This window comes from Sphaeramia orbicularis, chromosome 16 (assembly GCF_902148855.1).
Source record: "Sphaeramia orbicularis chromosome 16, fSphaOr1.1, whole genome shotgun sequence".
Classification (NCBI taxonomy): domain Eukaryota; kingdom Metazoa; phylum Chordata; class Actinopteri; order Kurtiformes; family Apogonidae; genus Sphaeramia; species Sphaeramia orbicularis.
In genome coordinates this window covers 58,840,245-58,861,247 of record NC_043972.1, presented here as the reverse complement: position 1 = coordinate 58,861,247, position 21,003 = coordinate 58,840,245, and the positions used below count along the sequence as shown (strand labels likewise).

Below are 21,003 nucleotides of genomic sequence, written 5' to 3'. Positions count from 1 at the left end.
TTCACTTCACCTATAAATGCAGAACACCTTTATTGGGAGCTTACATGTATAATCTGAAATGAATGAATGAATGACTGAATGAACAGATGGATGGATGAATGACAGGATAGTACCGGTCTGAGTGATCCTGTTGGTACCTGCATATATTCACCTCATGTGTTCTAAAGGGTCTAAAAACTGTCCCAATGAAACCATGTTGACTGGGTTACCTTCGGTTTTAATCCATTAAAAAAACACCGCCCTCCCTCCCCCACTGACCGAGTAGTAAATGACGCGCTCCTCTCAGGCCCAGTCACACATGTTCTGGATCTGAACCAAACCGAATGCGCCTTATGTGTGCGCTGGGAAAAAAAAAAAAAAAGACTCTAAGGTCGAGTAGAAAAACTGACCGAACATGGATTTGTGTCCTTATGTTGCACCATCCTCCTATCAACAACACATCTGATTTGAATTTGTTTTTTGGTTTTTTTAATAACTTCTGGATTTTTGACAACTTGTGTGTGTGCCATGGTACCGTCTTCAGTACGCAACTACTTGTTGTGTCTGACATCATCGCTGATTGTTTATCAATTAGAAGCTTCTAAGCCCTAATTGGTGACCTTCCCTCTAGTGAATCCGTCCTCCACATACAGGCGCACGAGGGTTAGGAATAAAAACAAGAGCGAACCAAAAAAAAAAAAAAAAAAAAAATCAGAATAATCCACTGCTCCACTGTCCGTTTTAGGAGCAACATGGCGCCTATTCTGCACCGACAGCACGCGCCGCCGGGCCTGTGCTCTCTCTCTCTCTCCTCTAACCGCCGCCTGTCACCGGCAAATGCATCATTACAGTGAAATATGGCTGATGTGTGGAGGGTGACAATCTGTGGAGCTCCGACGGCGTCCTTGCGGAGCTGCAATGCGGGACACGGACAGCAGCAGCTGGTTGGACTGCAGCAGCAGCAGCACGAGAGAGTGGAGCTTCCGGAGACACACACACACACACACACACACACACACACACACACACACACACACACAGAGAGAGAGAGAGAGAGAGAGAGAGAGAGGCAGGCGGGAAAGAGTCAAGCAATCCGCCATCAATACCTAATAAATCCACGCACACAGTCTACTATATGTGCAGACACAAACAGGCAGAGCAAAGAGAAGAGGCAGAAAGAAGAGAGAGAGAGAGAGAGAGAGAGAGAGAGAGAGAGAGAGAGAGAGAGAGAGAGAGAGAGAGAGAGAGAGAGATGGAGATGAATGGAAAATTCCACCCTTCCCTGTTATCTATTCCACTCACGTCTTTTTACACCTCACACAGTCCTCTAATGTATTCAACAATCAATAGAGCAGAGGGGGTTGTGTGTCAGCTTATCTCTATCTGTGCAGCCCCCTCACCCCCACCCCCCCAAACACCGTTTTTAACATCCCACCAGATGACGACTCCGGACGTGCCTGTCATATCAATCAAAGCCCCTGCGCGTCTGTTCAGCACCACGGACAGCGCCGCGCGTCTGTCCAGCACCACGGACAGCGCCGCCGTCCTCCGGTCACTGAGCCTCATTCTGTTAGACTGACAGAGACAGAATGTAGAGCACTGTGACTGTGGAGAAGAATCCACATGAAGGCTCTGAAGAAGGTCTTCATTCAGGCTTTTAGAGGTGAATGCATTAGACTAGTGATCATTATGATCAATGAATACAAAACAATACAGACACTCAAAGAATATTTATTCAGCAAACAACTAGTCCGTTGTCTTTGTTCTTGTTTTTCCTGTCCTTGGACTTTAAATACTGAATAATGCATTCTTCTTCTTCTTCTTCTTCTTCTTCTTCTTCTTCTTCTTCTTCCTCTTCTTCTTCTTCTTCTTCTTATTATTATTATTATTATTGTTGTTGTTGTTGTTGTTGTTGTTGTTGTTTACAGTTCTGTCCGTAGGCACCAAAGGGAATTTTTTTGTGTAAATGTAAAATGCTACTCAGTCCTCTGAATCATCAAAAATGGAAAAATCAGAAAAGCACAAATATCACACAATTAAAAGGGTAGAACCATAAAATCTGAACCTAAAAACTAGTCCCAGCAAACTCTCCATCCAAGCAATCCACATCAACCATGTCCTGGTGACAAAAAGCTGCTTCATTTTTGCTGCAAAGTCCAATTTGAGTGTACGTCATGACCCATGTTAGTGAGTAAATAATAGTCCCAAGTTATCATCAAAATGCTACTGCTAATGGATCTATTGGCATAACACCTAGATGAACATTTGCCTAAACATTTTCAGAGATGTGTGTTCCCACTGGCTACTGCCATTAGAGCAACTAGTAAGACTAGTAGACTAGTAGACTAGTGGACTAGTGGACTAGTAGACTAGTGGACTAGTAAGACTAGTAAGACTAGTAGACTAGTGGACTAGTAAGACTAGTAGACTAGTAGACTAGTAAGACTAGTAGACTAGTGGACTAGTAAGACTAGTAGACTAGTGGACTAGTAAGACTAGTAGACTAGTAGACTAGTAGACTAGTGGACTAGTAGACTAGTGGACTAGTGGACTAGTAAGACTAGTAGACTAGTAGACTAGTGGACTAGTGGACTAGTAGACTAGTGGACTAGTGGACTAGTAGACTAGTGGACTAGTGGACTAGTAAGACTAGTAGACTAGTAGACTAGTGGACTAGTGGACTAGTAGACTAGTGGACTAGTGGACTAGTAGACTAGTGGACTAGTGGACTAGTAGACTAGTAGACTAGTGGATTAGTAGACCAGTGGACTAGTAGACCAGTGGACTAGTGGACTAGTAGACTAGTAGACTAGTGGACTAGTAGACCAGTGGACTAGTTGACTAGTAAGACTATTTTTTCATCTTGTGAATCTTAGTAAGAGCCCCGCCCACTCCAAGGACTGTTCTCTTTTGGACTCAGATTTCTGATGTTGTTCCTGGTATCTGCTGGTTCCATCCTCTCAGTTTGGGGGGTCAGTGCCCCCCCCCCCCCCCCCCGGTCACTACTGGTACCACTGTTACATTTTCAGTTCTTGGTATTTCTCCATCTTCTCCTGTTCTTTCTTTCTTTGTTGCTCCATCTATCGCTACCACTGTCTTCTGATGTTTCTCCACCTCCACTCTGTCAGGATGAGTGGACAGCACCATCTGCTCAGTCTGGATCTGGAAGTCCCACAGGATCTGGGCCTGTTTGTTCTCTGTCACCTTTGGGGGTGTCACCCACCCTGGGACCCTGGGACCTCCAGTCCAGACTGGGTTCAGATGGTCCTGTACACTGTGTCCTCTACCTGGTTATGCAGCTCCATGTAGGCCTTACCTGGACCTGGGGTCTAGTCTTCAGAGGCGATTTCTGTCAGACTGCAGTGGAAGCTCGGCTTCCCCTAAAATTACGAAAATTAAATGCTCAAATCTGTTCGGTTGTGTTGACATTTCATTGACTCCAAATGTGTTGGAACACGTTCATCTCTCAGACCAGTTGGTTCAGAATCAGTTTGATCCCAGATCAGTGGACTGGATGTTGTTCACTTCTCCTCCATTCTCGTGTCTGTGTTTTCTCCTCCATCTCTGCTCAGTGCATTTGTCCGTAGATGCTCAGCGTCCATGCACTTCAATGGGACTGAGTGGAACTGGGTTTTTCATTGACTCTAAACTGGACGCTAATTGGATAAATGCCCTGATGTTGTCCCACCCACAGACGCTTGGCATCTCTGGGGGTGAATGGAGCTGTGGGCGGAGCTCGGCCGGGCTGGACGCTGAGCTTCCACATGCTGATTGGAGGATCAGTCAAAAGGCTGAATCCTGTTTGATTGACAGCTGTTTTCAGATCTGCTCCTTCACTGGCACAGTTCAGTTTAATACCGTCACACATTCTGCTGGGAAATCAGAGAAACCACTATGAAATGACTTGTTCATTTCTTGCACTGTAAATAAAACACACTCATTGTACTTCCTTGTTTCAATTTAACATAATTTCGACGTTTTCTTGTTTCAGTTACAGAATTAAATCATTTCTTGTTCGAGTTTAATATCGTTAATTGTTGTCATTAGTGGCCACAATTGGAGCTACATCAGCAGGTGTAGAAAGGAGCTTCTCTTGTTTAAAAAAGCTCAAGTCCTACACCCGCAACACAATGGGCCAAGGCCGTCTAAGCAGCCCAGCTCTGCTGGACATTGAGACGACACTGGTCAAGTCCCTGGAAAAGACGCCTACTGTGTACGATAAGGTCACTAAGCATTTTCTTAAAAAGGAACGGAGGGTCAAATTTATGTTTAAATAACTTGATTTTTTTTTTTTTGTAATATAAGCCGGCAATGAGCTTCCCCTGTCTGAACGACGAGCAGCCACCACTGGTAGTCTGGTGCAGTAGACCTACACCTGGGGTCTAGTCTGGTGCGGTAGACCTACACCTGGGGTCTAGTCTGGTGCGGTAGACCTACACCTAGGTCTAGTCTGGTGTGGTAGACCTACACCTGGGGTCTAGTCTGGTGCGGTAGACCTACACCTGGGGTCTAGTCTGGTGTGGTAGACCTACACCTGGGGTCTAGTCTGGTGCGGTACACCTACACCTAGGTCTAGTCTGGTGCGGTAGACCTACACCTGGGGTCTAGTCTGGTGCGGTAGACCTACACCTGGGGTCTAGTCTGGTGCGGTAGACCTACACCTGGGGTCTAGTCTGGCGCAGTAGACCTACACCTGGGGTCTAGTCTGGTGTGGTAGACCTACACCTGGGGTCTAGTCTGGTGTGGTAGACCTACACCTGAGGTCTAGACTGGTGTGGTAGACCTACACCTGGGGTCTAGTCTGGTGTGGTAGACCTACACCTGGTGTCTAGTCTGGTGTGGTAGATCCAGGCCTCTATTGGTCTTGTGTTCAGGGCCTGTTCTTGTGCAGTCATGAATATATATATATATATATATATATATATATATATATATATATATATATATATATATATATATATATATATATATATATATATATATGTTAGTACATTATAGCATTTTAATCAGGCTTCTATTTTGAAAAACCCTACTCTGTGTGTGTGTGTGTGTGTGTATTGTAGTACTCAAGTCCACATGGCTCTGATGGATGAGACATGTGACGGTGTTCAATTCAGTGAGAAACCACCTCTCCAATAAACTGTGATTATGAGCCCTGTGGTGAGTCTTGTGAACATATCGGTATATAATATGTGGGAAAAAAGTCAGAACTGAATTTTCAGTTTCAGACTTTGCAACTTTCTGAGCTTATTAAAAAAAAACCTAAGACAGACTTTATCTGTTCCAGACCCCACACATGAAGACAAAAAAATCAGGCATTTAACAGTTTTGATCGTACTGTGTGTGGTGTGGTCCGATAATCTAAACACAACACACACATAACGACTGTGTCCCACTACCGATCTAGAATCTGGTCCTCCAAGCCAGAAATCTCGTGTGATCAAGCGTGATCTAACAAAAATTAAGAAGAAGAAACATAGCATGACTTGCGAGCAGAGACCTGAATCAGGTCGCGCAACCCCCCAAAAAAAAGGGTTGGGTAACCCGCAAAAACATGTTGGGATGGGTAAAAAAAAAATAAAAAAAAGAATTTTTGCGGGTATGGGCCCGGGTAAAATTCAATGAAATGCAGGTGGGTAGTGGGCAAGGTAGTGAAAGAATAAAAAATTGTGGATGGCAATAATTGTGAGGACATTTAATGATGATGATCATCTAATTTGACCGTGGTTGAACCATATCTGGTTTTATTTTGAAGTGAGCTTCACATCTGTTTCCGTCCACCCACAGATGTCACTGAGCAGCACATATTAGAGATTTAATGATGGCGTTTGTTTTAGGCACAAATGAAGCCCTTTAAAGTGAGTTATGTGTAGACAATGGAGTTAATAACAGGTCGGGTCAGGTTGGGGGTCTAATGTACGCGGGTACCAAGGTTCTAATAGTTTTGGATTTTTCATTATAGTTTAATTTTATTTAGTTTTGACTTTTTTTTTCTCTAATTCAGTTTGTTTTAATTCATTTTTAGAGCAGGTTTGATAGTTTTTATTAGTTTTCATTTTTTTCTAAATGCTTAGTTTTACTTTAGTTTTAGTATTAATTTTAGTTTTGTCGTCTCTTTTCTCTTCTTCTCTGTCGTTGTATTCAAATAAATTCCAGACAGGACTCTGCTGCTTTCTCCCAACTTTAGTCTCCATGTTTCCAGGTAGAGTGGGGACCAGAAGACGACTGGAAACCACAAGTGAACACAAGTGACGGACCAAAACGTGTTGTACGGTGCCGCTAGCTAAAATTGCTCTGAGGAAATAAATTGCTTTCATATCAATCCGACATTGACAAACACGAAAATGAAGGGAATTTTATCCATAATTTCTACCCGTTTTCGTTAGTTTTGTAAACACACAATACAGTTTCAGTTAGTTATCGTTTTTTCTTTTATTTCTAGTTTTTATTTATTTCAATTAACGAAAATGTTTTTACAATTCTAGTTTTCCTCATTTTGTTAGTTTTTCATTAACGATAAAAATCTTGGCGGGTACAGGGGGTGTGGGTTTGGAAAAAGTGGACCCGTGCAGGACTCTGCTCAGGAGTTGTTGGCTTTCCCCACACATGAAGATTTTTCATCGTAAATATTGAACAAGTTAAATATTTACGATTGTCAGCCCTGACCCGTTTCAGAGCTGATTATCGGGACAAATTCAGTCATAACACACCTCAGACCACAGGAGAATCTGATTGGATAAACTTATAAGACAGAAGATAATCTGGGGTTTGTCGTCCTTGGTTGGGACGGGGGAAAGTCGGGACAAAATCAGCCCGATTATCTTTAAGTGTGTACCCGCTTAAGTCATGAAACCCAATGAAATGAAGTATAAATAGACATATATTGTAGCTACATATGAAATGTGCAGCAGAAAGTAAGTTCTACGTTATACTTATAGATGCGATGCCAGTTGCACATGGACGGCCTTCTGCATGTGAGGGTCTCTAATATAGTCTGTAATATACAGAGCCTGGAAACACTGTCAGCCCGGACGTTGTATTTACTAAAATGCTTTAATTCACACGGCAGGTTACACAGATCACACAAAGGCATTATTTTACAGTTAAAGTTACTAAAACTCAAAGACATCATAAAACTCCAAACAACACAAATTATATTCAAAGCCAAAAATAATCTACTACCAGGAAACATACAGAAATTAAAGCTGCAAGCAGCATTGGGCGGGACCTCACGCTCTGGCCGGGTTCCACCTCCCATGCCGCCACCCATTACTGGTCACGCCTCCCTCCACCTGTTCTTGTTTTTTTAGAAGATTTATGTTTTTTTCACATTTATAATAAGGCTTTTATTTTGAAAAACCCTACTCTGTGTGTGTGTGTGTGTGTGTGTATGTGTGTGTGTGTGTGTGTGTGTGAGAGAGAGAGACAGTGAGAGAGAGAGAGAGAGAGAGAGAGAGAGAGAGAGAGAGAGAGAGAGAGAGAGAAAGAGAGAGAATCAGTTACAATCAGTTATTTTATATTATCCAGGTTGGATCAGTAATAGCAGTAGTAGTAGTAGTAGTAATAGTAGTAGCAGTCACACACACACACACACACACACACGCACACACACACACACACACACACACTGTTGCTATGGACTCCACATGGTTGCTATGGGAGCATAAACATGGCAGGGGCACCTGATCACCACTAACGACCTGTAGAGCAGACATGAACTAAAAACCACCTGTCGAACAAACTGACGTCAGTCCATAACCGTACCTCCTATCTGAAAAATTCTTGCACGTCAGGCTTTTTGAAAGTGTATTGAACGTTTTAATATATGTTGAAACAAAGTCAGAACTGAATAAGCAGTGACTGTATGAAGGTGGAGTTAGTCAAACATGTGAGTGAGAGAAATTTAACATGGGAGAGAATGAGAGAAAAATCATCAGTTGTTGCGTTTGGAGGCCCTCCCCCTCCTTCACTGTGTGAGGGAGGGGGAGGGCCTCTCCCCGTGGGCTCGGTCCCTGATTATCCACTGAAAGAGAAGGGAGTTATAATTTAAGGGGTAGATTTAATTTCAAAATTCAGAGGGTGCGCACTACTCGGAAAAGTTTGAGCCTATCTGTGTGTGGAAGTCTGGAATAGACTGAAGGAGGAGCACAAGGAATGTTCAAACAGAAGACGATTCAAAAACACTTAGAAGAACAGGTTTTTCACAAGATCTCGGAATGAGGGTTAGTAATTGTCACCATATGTTCACTGTTGTTTATGTATATATTTCCTTCCATGAGTTAGTTATTATTTGGGGGGTGGTCATGGCTCAGGTGGTAGAGCGGGTCATCCAATAACCGAAGGGTTGGCGGTTCGAATCTTGCTCTATCCTAGTCAGTCCGTTGTGTCCTTGGGCAAAACACTTCACCCTCCTTGCCTCCAGTGCCACTCACACTGGTGTATGAATGTTTGTTGGTGGTGGGAGGGGCTGTAGATGCAAACTGGCAGCCACGCTTCTGTCAGTCTGCTCCAGGGCAGCTGTGGATACAGATGTAGTTTACCACCACCAGAGGGAGAATGTGAGAGCGGATGAAGAATGGATCAATAATGTAAAGTGCTTTGGGTGTCTATAAAAGTGCTATATAAAATCTAATCCATTATTATTATTATTATTATTATTATTATTATTATTTTATTATTATTATTATTATTATTATTATTATTATTATTATTATTATTATTATTTTATTATTATTATTATTATTATTATTATTAGTTTATTTATTTGCCAGCACAACTAAGCAAGGCATTGGTAAAAGATTATATGTGTATTTGTATGTTGTGTATATTGTCGGCTTCCTGATAAAACCTGCTAAGTGACATTTTTGGTTGGGAATAAAAACCTGCTATCTCCTCTATTATCGCTTCAAATTTCAGTCTCCTGTGAAAGTGTTTACAGTCCATCATAAGTACCAACATTAAAGGAACAGATATTTTTTTTGTCATATTTCACAGTTTCCTGTGATATAAAAAGTTTTTTGTTACTCCTGTAAAATTTGCCAAAAGTCACATAGCAGGTTTTATCAGGAAGCCGACAATATGTATAAACGTATGTATCTGTACAGGGTGGGGAAACAAAATGTACAATATTTTGAGGCAGGGATTGAAAGACAGTGTATGACCAGTTAGTTTATTGAAAGTCATGAGAATTTATTTGTCACAAGAAAATGTCCATAATAGAAAATGTTTTTATTCTATGTGTCCTCCTTCTTTCTCAATAACTGCCTTCACACGCTTCCTGAAACTTGCGCAAGTGTTCCTCAAATATTGGGGTGACAACTTCTCCCATTCTTCTTTAATAGTATCTTCCAGACTTTCTGGTAATAGTTTTGCTCATAGTCATTCTCTTCTTTCCATTATAAACAGTCTTTATGGACACTCCAACTATTTTTGAAATCTCCTTTGGTGTGACGAGTGCATTCAGCAAATCACACACTCTTTGACGTTGGCTTTCCTGATTACTCATATGGGCAAAAGTTTGTGAAAAGGTATGGATAATAGTGTTAGGTATGATTATGACATCAGTATATGTTTGGTTTCAAAACAACTGACGTAGTGTCTGCTGAGAAAAAACAACTAAATGTTCATTGTAAATTTTCCTTCCCCACCCTGTATATGGATGAAGGAGTGTGTGAATAGATATGTAAATATAGAGGAGTAATGTAAAAGGGACATATATTATTAATAATATTGTAAGTAGAGGGGGTGGGATTAAATAAGTTGCACTTCTTCCCACCCCTTTTCAGGCATGTCAGTGGAACTATTGTGCTTTTCTTCTAAGATTATGATTCTTGATATTTGTATTATTATGTATGTTTTGCTAGTGCATATATGTTAAATTTCATTGCATGTTCGGAATAAATCACTAAATCACAATGTACTTAAATGGTTTCAGTTTGATTCCATTACTATAAAATGTTCAGTATATTCTACTAATTTGTAGACATAATCGAAAGTATGAAACAGTTTCAGTTGAATGGATTTAAATCCCTCAGTTTTAGTCCTGACCACACCTTTTTATCTGTGCATTGCATTGTGGGTATTGTTCCTGTTGTTGTAAATGTGTTGTTTTTCTGTGCAGGGGTTCAGTGGGTTGTGCTGTTAGTGTTCATTTGGACTGAATGTGTGTATGTGAGTGTTTATTGGCCTTTTTGTGTTTGTTTTTGTATTTTTGTAGACCTGCACCAGGAGTCACAGCCATAGGACGAACTATGGATTTACTGTTCGGTTATAGTTGTTCTTGAGCAAAACAATTCTATATACCTTGTCAAATTAAAAGCACTTCCTGTACTGGCAAATTACATTGAGCTAATTTACTGCCTAATTTCCATCCAAGCTACATTATATTAAGTTGAATAATTACACAAAGCCATTTATATGCAAAAGATTTTAATTTAAATCAACTTGGAACTGAGTCCAATGAACTGATGATATTAAGTTAAGGATTCCACAAAACAATTGACATTGCAACAAATTTTAAGTTAAATGAACTTGGCATTTAGTGTGTTGGACTTAAAATAGCAATTCCATTCAAATCAAGCATTTCTGTTTAACCCTTTCATGCACAGTGGTCACTCCAGTGGACAGTTCTTCTGCAGCTGTTCTCTTGCATATTCATGGGTTTTGTCGTTTTAGTTCCATATCAGCCAACACAGTGGACATGTTTATGCACCATCCCATACACTGCAGTTCAGACCATTACTGTAACTTTCCTGTCCTTGATAAACCTGACCTGCAGTAACATATTTAAGTGTAAATCAATTGCTAATTGTTATTAGACTGTAATTAACAGTTTGGGTTTTTTTTTTTTTTTTTTGACAAAAAGTTGTTGTTTTTTTTGTTGCATATTATCTGAGTGAGTAATAACTAGTATTATTGTATGTTAAAATGTGAGAAAACATCAGATTAGCAGTGTTAGTTTTCACACAGTATGACAGTAAATTAATAATCGTTTGCTTCAAAAATAAAAATCTTAATCTGTTCTGTCGTTTGTGCATATAACCTGTGCTGCTACTCATTCTGTTTGTGTGCTGCCTCTTGGCCAGGTCATTATTGTAAATGAGAATCAGTTCTCAACTAACTTACCTGGTTAAATAAAGGTTAAATAAATAAAAAATAAATAAATAAATGCATTGTGTCCAGCTGAGTGGACGTTTTTGGAACTCCATTAAAAGTAGGGTCATAAAAAAATTCAATCACATTGTTTTTTGTTTTTTTTTTTTATGCCTAAAGAAGAATAAAAACAGTCAGGGAAAAAATATCTTTATTAAGGTTCTCATAATTCATGCATGAAAGGATTAATGCACTCAAGTTTTCATTACTCATTACTTCAATTTTTTAAGGCAACGAGTTACCTCAGATTTTTTAAAATGAACTCAACTCATCCGGTCTTACAGTGAAGAGGTCCTGATGTGTTTAATAAGCAAAAAGCTACTGTCCTTCCATTGGATCATTAGTGACATGATCAATATGTTTGAGCTGGAATGAGTTCTTTAAGTGTCACTGATGCAGCGAGTTGGCCAGGGCTCTCAAACTCAGGTTCTTTCTTTCTTTCAATGACAAAAATCTGGAGGACATTCTACACCAGCTGAGCTCTTCCTACTGCTGTCTAGATGTTTTACCCACAGATTTTTTCAAAAAAGTTTCACATGTCATGGCATCTGACCTGTTAGAGATTGTAAACGTGTCTCTAAGCTCAGGAGTCTTCCCACAGACCCTGAAAACAGCTGTTATTAAGCCGCTCCTAAAAAAGAACAATCTAGAAAAGACCTCAATGAACAACTACAGGCCCATATCAAATCTTCCTTTTTTAGGTAAAATCATTGAAAAGGCTCCAGTGTCCCAACAGCTGAATTACTTCTTAACAGTCAACAGCTGCTTTAACGTCTTTCAGTCAGGTTTTAGACCACATCACAGCACTGAGACAGCTCTGCTCTAAGTATTTAATGACATTCGCTTAAACACAGATCATGGCAGATCTTCAGTTTTAGTGTTACTGGACCTCAGTGCTGCATTCGACACAGTCGACCATGATATATTACTTGATCGACTGGAAAATTGGGTGGGACTATCTGGCACAGTTCTTGATTGGTTTGCATCCTACTTAAAGGGCAGGGATTATTTTGTGTCAATAGGTAACTTTACATCTGAGCAGACCAAAATTACATGTGGAGTCCCCCAAGGCTCCATCCCGGGGCCCCTTCTGTTCAACATCTACATGCTTCCACTGGCTCAGATCATAGAAAAAAACAAAATAGATTACCATAACTATGCAGATGACACACAGCTCTACATTTCAATGTCCCCAGGTGACCATAGCCCCATACAAGCACTGGGTAAATGCATGGAGCAGATATCTGAATGGATGGGCCATAACTTTCTTCAGTTAAACAGAGAAAAAACTGAGGTAGTCGTTTCTGGACCCAAGGAGGAGCGTCTTAAAATCAGCATACAGCTCCAGTCACTTCAGTTAAAAACTTCAGACCAGGCCAGGAATTTGGGTGTTGTCATGGATTCAGACCTGAATTTTAAAAACCACATACAAACAATTACAAAGTCAGCTTACTGTCACCTCAAGAACATTTCTGGGATTAAAGGACTGATGTCGCAGCAAGACCTTGAAAAACTTGTCCATGCCTTCATCTTTAGTCGAGTTGACTACTGTAACAGTATCTTCTGTGGTCTGCCTAAAAAGTCTATTCGACGACTACAACTGATCCAGAATGCTGCTGCTCCAGTCCTCACTAAGACCAAGAGAGTGGACCACATCAGTCCAGTTCTGAGGTCTCTACACTGGACCACATCAGCCCAGTTCTGAGGTCTCTACACTGGCTCCCTGTCTCTCAGAGAATAGACTTCAAAATTCTCTTACTAGCATATAAAGCACAGAATGGTTTAGGCCCAAAATACATCAGAGACCTTCTAGTCCAGTATGAACCATCCAGTCCACTCAGGTCATCTGGTGCAGGTCTGCTCTGTGTTCCCAAAGTCAGAACTAAACATGGAGAATCAGCGTTCAGTTTCTATGCTCCGTATATCTGGAACAAACTACCAGAAAATATCAGGTCTGCTGAGAGTCTGAGTTCTTTTAAGTCCAGGTTAAAGACTCACCTGTTCACTGCTGCCTTTGACTAAAAGGCTTTGGACTTTTTAAATTTTATATTCTCTTTGAAACGCTGCGCTGCAACTCTTACTTTAATATGTGTGTGTTTTTATTTTTATTTTATTTTATTTTATTTTATTTTGATTTTATGTGTTGTTTTCTTACTCACTGTTTTTAATCACCTTTTATATGTTTCTTTTATAATGTTTTAAATGTGTTTCTTTTTGTTTCTTTTATTTCAATGTCCTGTGTGAAGCACCTTGAATTGCCTTGCTGCTGAAATGTGCGATACAAATAAACTTGCCTTGCCTTTCAGGTTCCACATTCAGCCTCATGTGATCTGCAGTGGGCCGAACCAGTAAAATAATAACAGAATAACCTAGAAATAAATGACAACTACACATTTTTGTCTTTGTTTTAGTGCAGAAAACCCAATTAAATTATGAAAATACTTACTTTCATAAACTATCCAAAAAAATGTGAATAACCTGAAAAAAAATTGAATTTCTTAAGAAAAATAACTGCAATTTTAACAATATTCTGCCTCAGCTTCTCATTAGTCCATGTGCATTCTGGATCAGATCTACAAAGAAACTAAACACTGAGGAACAGGAAGAAAAGAGTTCAAACTGGACTGAATTTTCTTTAAGCATTTCAGGTTGTTCATATTTGTTCAGGTTATTCACATTTTATTGTTACAGGATAGTTTGTAAATGTAAATTCTTTCATAATTTAATGTTATTTTTGCACTAAAACAAAGAAAAAAGATCCATCTTGGTGGAGGTCTGCGCTCTCCAAGTGCTTTTCTTGTTATGCTGTTACCTTATTGGTCCAGCCCACTGGAGATCACATCAGGCTGAAAGTGGAACCTGAAAGAAAATGAGTTTGAGAGCCCCATGCTAAAGGGTTTTTAACAGAAACACTAGTACTATAGTATTACTCAAAATCATCGCTGAAAGGAATGTGGTTTAAAAGAAACCCTCGGAGGCTTTGTCGTTTCGGCTCCTTCCAATCAGAGGCCACTGTTACCATAGAAACGTAGCTGGTTGAGCGGTATCCACGGCTCCATCATGCCTCTGCTGGCACCACACACGTCTGTTTTAGATCAGCAATGAGAGGAAGATCACGACTGCATCATCATGTGTGTCATTATTTCAACCTTCTGCCTCTGAGTTCTACTCACGCTGTGGTCGTGTCGTTTCGTTTTGTACCTCGGTTCAATATTTCAGTCCTGGGCTGTGTGTGTTTGTGACATATTTGGACAGTTCTGTTTTTGATTCTGTTTTTTGGTCAGTTGACCAGGTTTGCATTGATTTTGTACCTTGGTTGAATATGCCAGTACTGGGATTTAAGCCAAATAAAACATGTTCAGTTTTTATTAACAAAGGTCAAACTAAGGTACATGAATAATAAAAGTATTTATACTGCACTGTAAAAAAACAAATCTGTAATTTAACAGAATTTTCTGTTTATTTTACAGATTTTTTTCTATTTTTAAGATACAGGAAAATATCAATGAAATGACAAAAATAGAATGTGATTTTACAGTCAAATCTAAAATAACATGAAAAAACTATAACTGTAAATAACCAAAAAATTTCAGTTTTTTAAAAGAATTTTTTTTTTTTCACAGAAAAATACAGTTAAAATACATTTGCAAATGTATCATAATTTCACAAATATTTATTTTCTATTTATGAGATTAAACTGTTAATTTAGAGTTTAATACTGTAAAAAAAAAAAAAAAAAAAAAAAAAAAACCAATAATAATAATAATAAAATGAGATACAATTACTGACAATTAAGACTTGCTTGTTAATTGACAAATATCTTGTGTAATTACAGGAGGTTTCACAACAAAAATGTTGAATAAATGTATTTTTGTGAATGTATAACATGTATAAGCACTGATAAACTGTCCAAATACAGTTTTTATCAGTGGACTGGACAACTGAGTCTCATTGAAAATTATTTATATGTATATTTGTAGGTAATTTGATTGTTTTAATACATGTAAATATTTTTTATTAAACATTAAAAAGTCAAAAAAAAACAAAAAAAGCGAAATCTCGTGTAAAATTAGGCCAAAAAACTATTTTAATTATGGAAAATTGCCATATTTTTATGAGATGGTTATTTTCTGTTATTTAACAGTATTTTTTTGGCACCCCTGCTGCCTGAATAATACTTTTTTTTTTTTTTTTTTTACAGTGTAGAGCAGTCCTCTAAAGTTCAAAGAATAGATGATGACTGTGTAGTACAGATCGCATTAAATGGAAGATGAATGTGTGACCTTGACTAGCTCTAAAATGTCAGATGACCGTCATACATCATACATCATGAGAAATGGAAAAGAAGAAATGAAATATTATAATCTTTATATCTTTTAAATCTTTATTTTATTTGAACTGAACAGTCAGTGAAAGGTTTGATTCGTGTGTGGTGTGTGGTTAAAGAAGAGCTCACACCTGTCTGTGCTGAACTTACAGAAAAGGTCAGATTCTAGTAAAAGATCTAATTTTACAGCTTTAGAAAGTAACTGTGGTAACGAGAGTCGAGCAGAAAAAACAGATTATGAACCTAGTTAATGTTTGTTTAAGAAATGCTAGCCTAGTTGTGCAGGTGTTAAGCAGGACGCGCTTTCTGAAACTCGTTGTGGTTAAGCTATGCAGTTGATTTGATTGACAGGTGTCCAGGGCACTTGTTAAACTCAGATGACCTTTCAAATATGTTTTTTTTCCGGGAATTAACCTACATGGAGTGATTTGACGTATGTCGGTGACGTGCTTGTCTGCAACAATTGTTTTAACCAATCATATTGTGCATGTGGAATGAATGTAACCAAATATGGGAATAACGATGGGAAGTCTTCAAAGAGTCACAAAAGACTATAAAATGTATCAAAGAAGCTTCTTATAAGAGATGAAGGGACGAATAGTGTGTTTGATGCTAGACTAACTGAGAAATGACTTCTTTCTTTTTTGTAACTTTTTCTATTTTTGCCTGAAGCAATAAATCAAGCTTTCTTTTCTTCAACTTTTCAAAACCTCAGACTTTGTTTTATGTGAATTCTTCATTTCTCCTGGTTTGGTCCTTCCATCCAAAACATAACTGGTGAGTTAATTTGAAAAGCATGACCCCCCCTCTGGTAAGCAGCCTAAATGGAGTAGTCCAGAGCCACTGTTGGTTTAAAAATCTCTAGAACAGGGGTCACCAACACGGTGCCCGCGGGCACCAGGTCGCCCGCAGGGACCACGCAAGTCGCCCGCAGGCCTGCTCTAAAAATAGAACTAGTTCAGGGTTCTCCAACACGTTGCTCGCGATCTACCGGTGACAGGTCTAAATTTCCACCCAATCAAAATTACAAGTGTCCCCCTCCCGAGATGAAACGGTCAACTAGCTGTCAATCAAACTTTAGCGCTGGTTTGCTGCCTGTCATTGGAGAGGGGCGGGGCCCAGGATGAGCCAGATGCCAGGCAGGTAGTGGGTTTAGCCCCGCAACGATGTCGGCTGAATACAGTCAGGGAGTTATTTTCACCAACGATGAGGCACGGACTTCTGTTTGACTAATGTGAAAGACGAGTGTGTGTGTGTGTGTGTGTGTGTGTGTGTGTGTGTGTCTGATCTGTGGCGCGTTCTGGAAGTCAGTAAAAGATGCAACGTGGAGCGGAACTTCACCAAAGTTCACAGCAACTGTTCTGGAGATTCTCCAGTGGGAATCAGCCTCCGTGAAGAGAAGGTAAAAGAGCTGAAAACTAAAGTCCAAAAACAACAGTCCATGGTCAGTTAGTCCATGTTCACTAAACTGACCAAGACCAGCGCTTCAACAGAGGCATCAGTAAAGTGGGTCACATCCTGGACCAGCGCAAACATATGTACACTATCTGCGCATGCGCTCAGACAGCTGCAGTCAGACCTGAACAGGTGCGTCTGCGTTTGACTCCAGTGTGATGACTGTAGAAGTGACGGGGATGGTGCATTTATGTACACAAAGTTCTGCTTTTAATTAATATGTTTTGACAGCATATGTGAATTTAGAAAAGGTCAAATCCTTCAGAAAAACAGCAGCACATGCTGGTGAAGTTTTATTGTGTGAGTGACAACGTTCCTTTTCACAATTTCAAAGTATTAAAAATGCACATACAGGTGTGTATTATTTGTTTTTAGTAATTCTATAAAAATATGCAGGATTGTTCCATTTCATAATTTTTGACATAGTATTAAAATATTTAGGAATACAGCAACAAATGCTTGTATTTGTTTTTGAGGAACCTGAACCAAAAGGATCTGGACAACCCGGACTGTTCAGGTTCATTTTGCACTTTCATCCTGCAGGGCCGGAATGGAACCTTTGGCGGGGGGGCCAGATTTGGCCCTCGGTTAAAATGTAGAAGAACATGTTAACATTTCAAAGACACTTCCCCCCACCCCAAATCCTTACAAAAATTGTAACAATGATCAAGTATAACTTTTACTGAAAGAAGCATCAGTATTATAAACATCAGTTTCTGCCATTGCTTTTTAATTTTCAGTGCAAATTTAAAATGACTCACACTTTTCCTCCCTCACCCAGTTGTCCCGCCCCCTGGGCTCCGCCCCTCCCCTAGAGGCCCCGCCCCACAGTTTGAGAAATGCTGCACTGATCTTTTCATCTGCTTTAAAAACCAAAGCCTTCCACTGGTGTCATGTCTGTTTGAGTTGGACGTCCAAACCTCTGGAGTCAGTCTGTGTCATGTATGCAGACAGTTTTCTGCATCTGCTTTGTTTGGATTTAAAAGGGATGTATTTCTGAGGAAAATCTGCTCAGTGTAAAAATGGAAAGGATGATAAAAGGTTAGAGGCAGACACAGTTCCCTGCAAAGTCTAAAACATCTAAAAACAAACAAAAAAAAAAAAACAAAGAAAAGAACAGACATGTAGAAAAACTAAAGGTTCTCAAGAATCAAAGAGTATGTGACACTTGATGAAACCAAATGTCACCAGTAAAACCAGTGGCAGAGGTGGAGCTCATACGTCCAGGTCCAGGAGGGTTCAACAGTTCCACTGATTAGAAGGTCTGAGTGTGGGAACAGTCGGTGAAGTGGGAGTCTGCGTCAGTGGGTGACAGTGGCGGCTGCTCGTCTTTCAGACAGGGGAAGGTCACTGTCGGCTTACATCAAAAAAATTGTCAAGTTATTTAATCATAAATTTGGCTCTCCGTTCCATTAGCACTGTCGGCCATCATGTGCACCTTGCAGACAGCTAGTTCACTCCAACCTAGCCAACAGTATGACTGATTTAACTATCTACAAAATGATATTAAACTAGAACAAGAAATGGTTAAATTATGGAACTGAAACAAGAAAACGCAGAAATTATGTTAAATTGAAATAAGGAAGTACAATGGTTGTGTTTTATTTACAGTGCAAGAAATGAACAGTTCATTTGGTTTCTGTGATTTCCCAGCAGAATGTGTGACGGTATTAAACTGAACTGTGTCAGTGAAGGAGCAGATCTGAAAACAGCTGTCAATCAAACGGGATTCAGCCTTTCGACTGATCCTCCAATCAGCACGTGGAAGCTCAGCGTCCAGCCCTGCCAAGCTCCGCCCACAGCTCCATTCACCCCCAGAGACACCGAGCGTCTGGGGGCGGGACAACACTGTGCCATTTATCCAATTAGTGTCCAGTTTAGAGTCAGTGAAAAACCCAGTTCCACTCAGTCCCATTGAAGTGCATGGACGCTGAGCGTCTACGGACAAATGCACTGAGCAGAGATGGAGGAGAAAACACAGACACGAGGATGGAGGAGAACAACATCCAGTCCACTGATCTGGGATCAAACTGATTCTGAACCAACTGGTCTGAGAGATGAACGTGTTCCAACACATTTGGAGTCAATGAAATGTCAACACAACCGAACAGATTTGAGCATTTAATTTTCATAATTTAAGGGGAAGCTGAGCTTCCACTGCAGTCTGAGAGAAATTGCCTCTGATGGGTGATTGACAGATGGGTGATTGACAGACGGTCGGCCACATGGACTCAGAACCTTCTGGAAGTCACCTCAGTGGAATCTGGGATGGGACTCACACTCCTGCTCCACTTTACCTTCAGATCAGTCCAGTTTGGAAGGAGGAGGGGTCTGGACGGAACATGAACGTCCATTCAACCCACAGGTGACTGGACCTTCACCTGGACAGTCTTTGAAATGACGTCCTGAAAGTCCAGCTCTAGGAAAACACCTGCTCTGATTGTTTTTGACCTTAGTTTTACAAACCTGATCGTATGTTTCCAGTTGTATTTGTATTAGTGTCATGACTGCTGTGGAGTCAGGGGTGAACAAAGAAGCAGGGGGATGTACTGACTACTGACATGAACCAACAAACCAACAAACCAACGTACAAAGGAACGAAGGAACGAAGGAACCAATCAATGGATAATGAACAAATCAATAAATGGATAATGAACAAACAAATGAACAAATCAATAAATGGATAACGAACAAACGAACAAATCAATAAATGGATGATGAATTAATCAATAAATGGATAGATAACAAACGAATGAATGAACGAATCAATAAATAAATAGATAATGAACCAACAAATCAATAAATAAATGGATAACAAACAAACAAACGAATCAATAAATAAATGGATAACAAATGAACGAATCAATAAACAAATGGATAACAAATGAACGAATCAATAAACAAATGGATAACAAATGAACGAATCAATAAACAAATGGATAACAAACAAACAAACAAACAAACAAACAAACAAATCAATAAATGGATTACAAATGAATGAATCAATAAATGGATGGATAACAAACAAACGAATGAACAAATCAATAAATAAATAGATAACGAACAAATGATCAATAAATAAAAGGATAACAAACAAACAAATGAATCAATAAATAAATGGATAACAAACGAACAAATCACTAAATAAATGGATAACGAAACAAATCAATAAATAAATAGATAACGAACAAACAAATCACTAAATAAATGGATACCTGAGGGCATGGAGGCATGAACAGATCCAGTTCAAATGTCTGAATATTCCGTCTTTCAGAATCTGTGTCCGATCTCAAAGGTACACACACATTTGTTGTCATGGTTTTTCTTTGTCAACCTGAGTTGTTTTACCAGCAGCAGTCTGGAAAAAGTTGCTCTAGTTGCTTTTCATCCTTTTTCTGATGTGTTCTTTTGCATGAATTCAACCTGACTTTTTTGACCACAGGGCAGATTTTCATTCCAAGGAAAAAGCAGACAGTAAACGAACAACCAGCAGAACCAGCAGAACCAGCAGAACCAGCAGAACCACATGACCAGATGCTAACGGCCGTGCTCATGTCGTCCTTTTCCCACAGAACCCTCCAGGTTCCACATGACCAAACCGGAGAACTACATCAGTATGTACCATCCGGAGGGGAGCGACACACTGTACGTGGGCGGGAAGGCCATGATCTACGTGTTGACCTTTAGCGACTCAGGAGTGCGCCACCTTCAGGTACCACTCTGCCTTTACCTCAGATTTTCCATTTTCCATTGACCCTCAAACTGTGTGAATAGAACTTAAGCATAAAAAGTTGTCTAATGGAAGAAACAACAGTTTCACCAAAAGTCTTGTTTTTTGATGAACTGTTGTTGCTGTTTGAGGTGTTTTTTCGTACTTAAATTGATATATGACACAAAACAGTACTGACAGACCTTTGAGTCCAACTAGAGTCATGTGACCAAAACAAACAGATGTTGATCGATGTTCGCACAAGAGAAGAGTTGAACCCAAACATGTGTGTGTTTGTGTGGACACAGCAGGAGACCACATCAGTTTAGAATTTAGTAGAAGACAGAGGAGGAACCAGCATTCTAGATTCAAACCAACACAG

At 39.7% G+C, this 21,003-nt stretch overlaps 1 protein-coding gene across 1 annotated transcript in view; it reads left to right on the top strand.

The window, feature by feature from the left end:
• LOC115435875 (semaphorin-7A) overlaps window positions 1-21,003 on the top strand; it is an 89,718-nt gene that overhangs the window by 498 nt on the left and 68,217 nt on the right. The window contains exon 2 of the mRNA XM_030158488.1: window positions 20,485-20,624. Within this exon, the coding sequence (XP_030014348.1) occupies window positions 20,485-20,624 (140 nt within the window). The remainder of the gene's footprint in view (window positions 1-20,484; window positions 20,625-21,003) is intronic.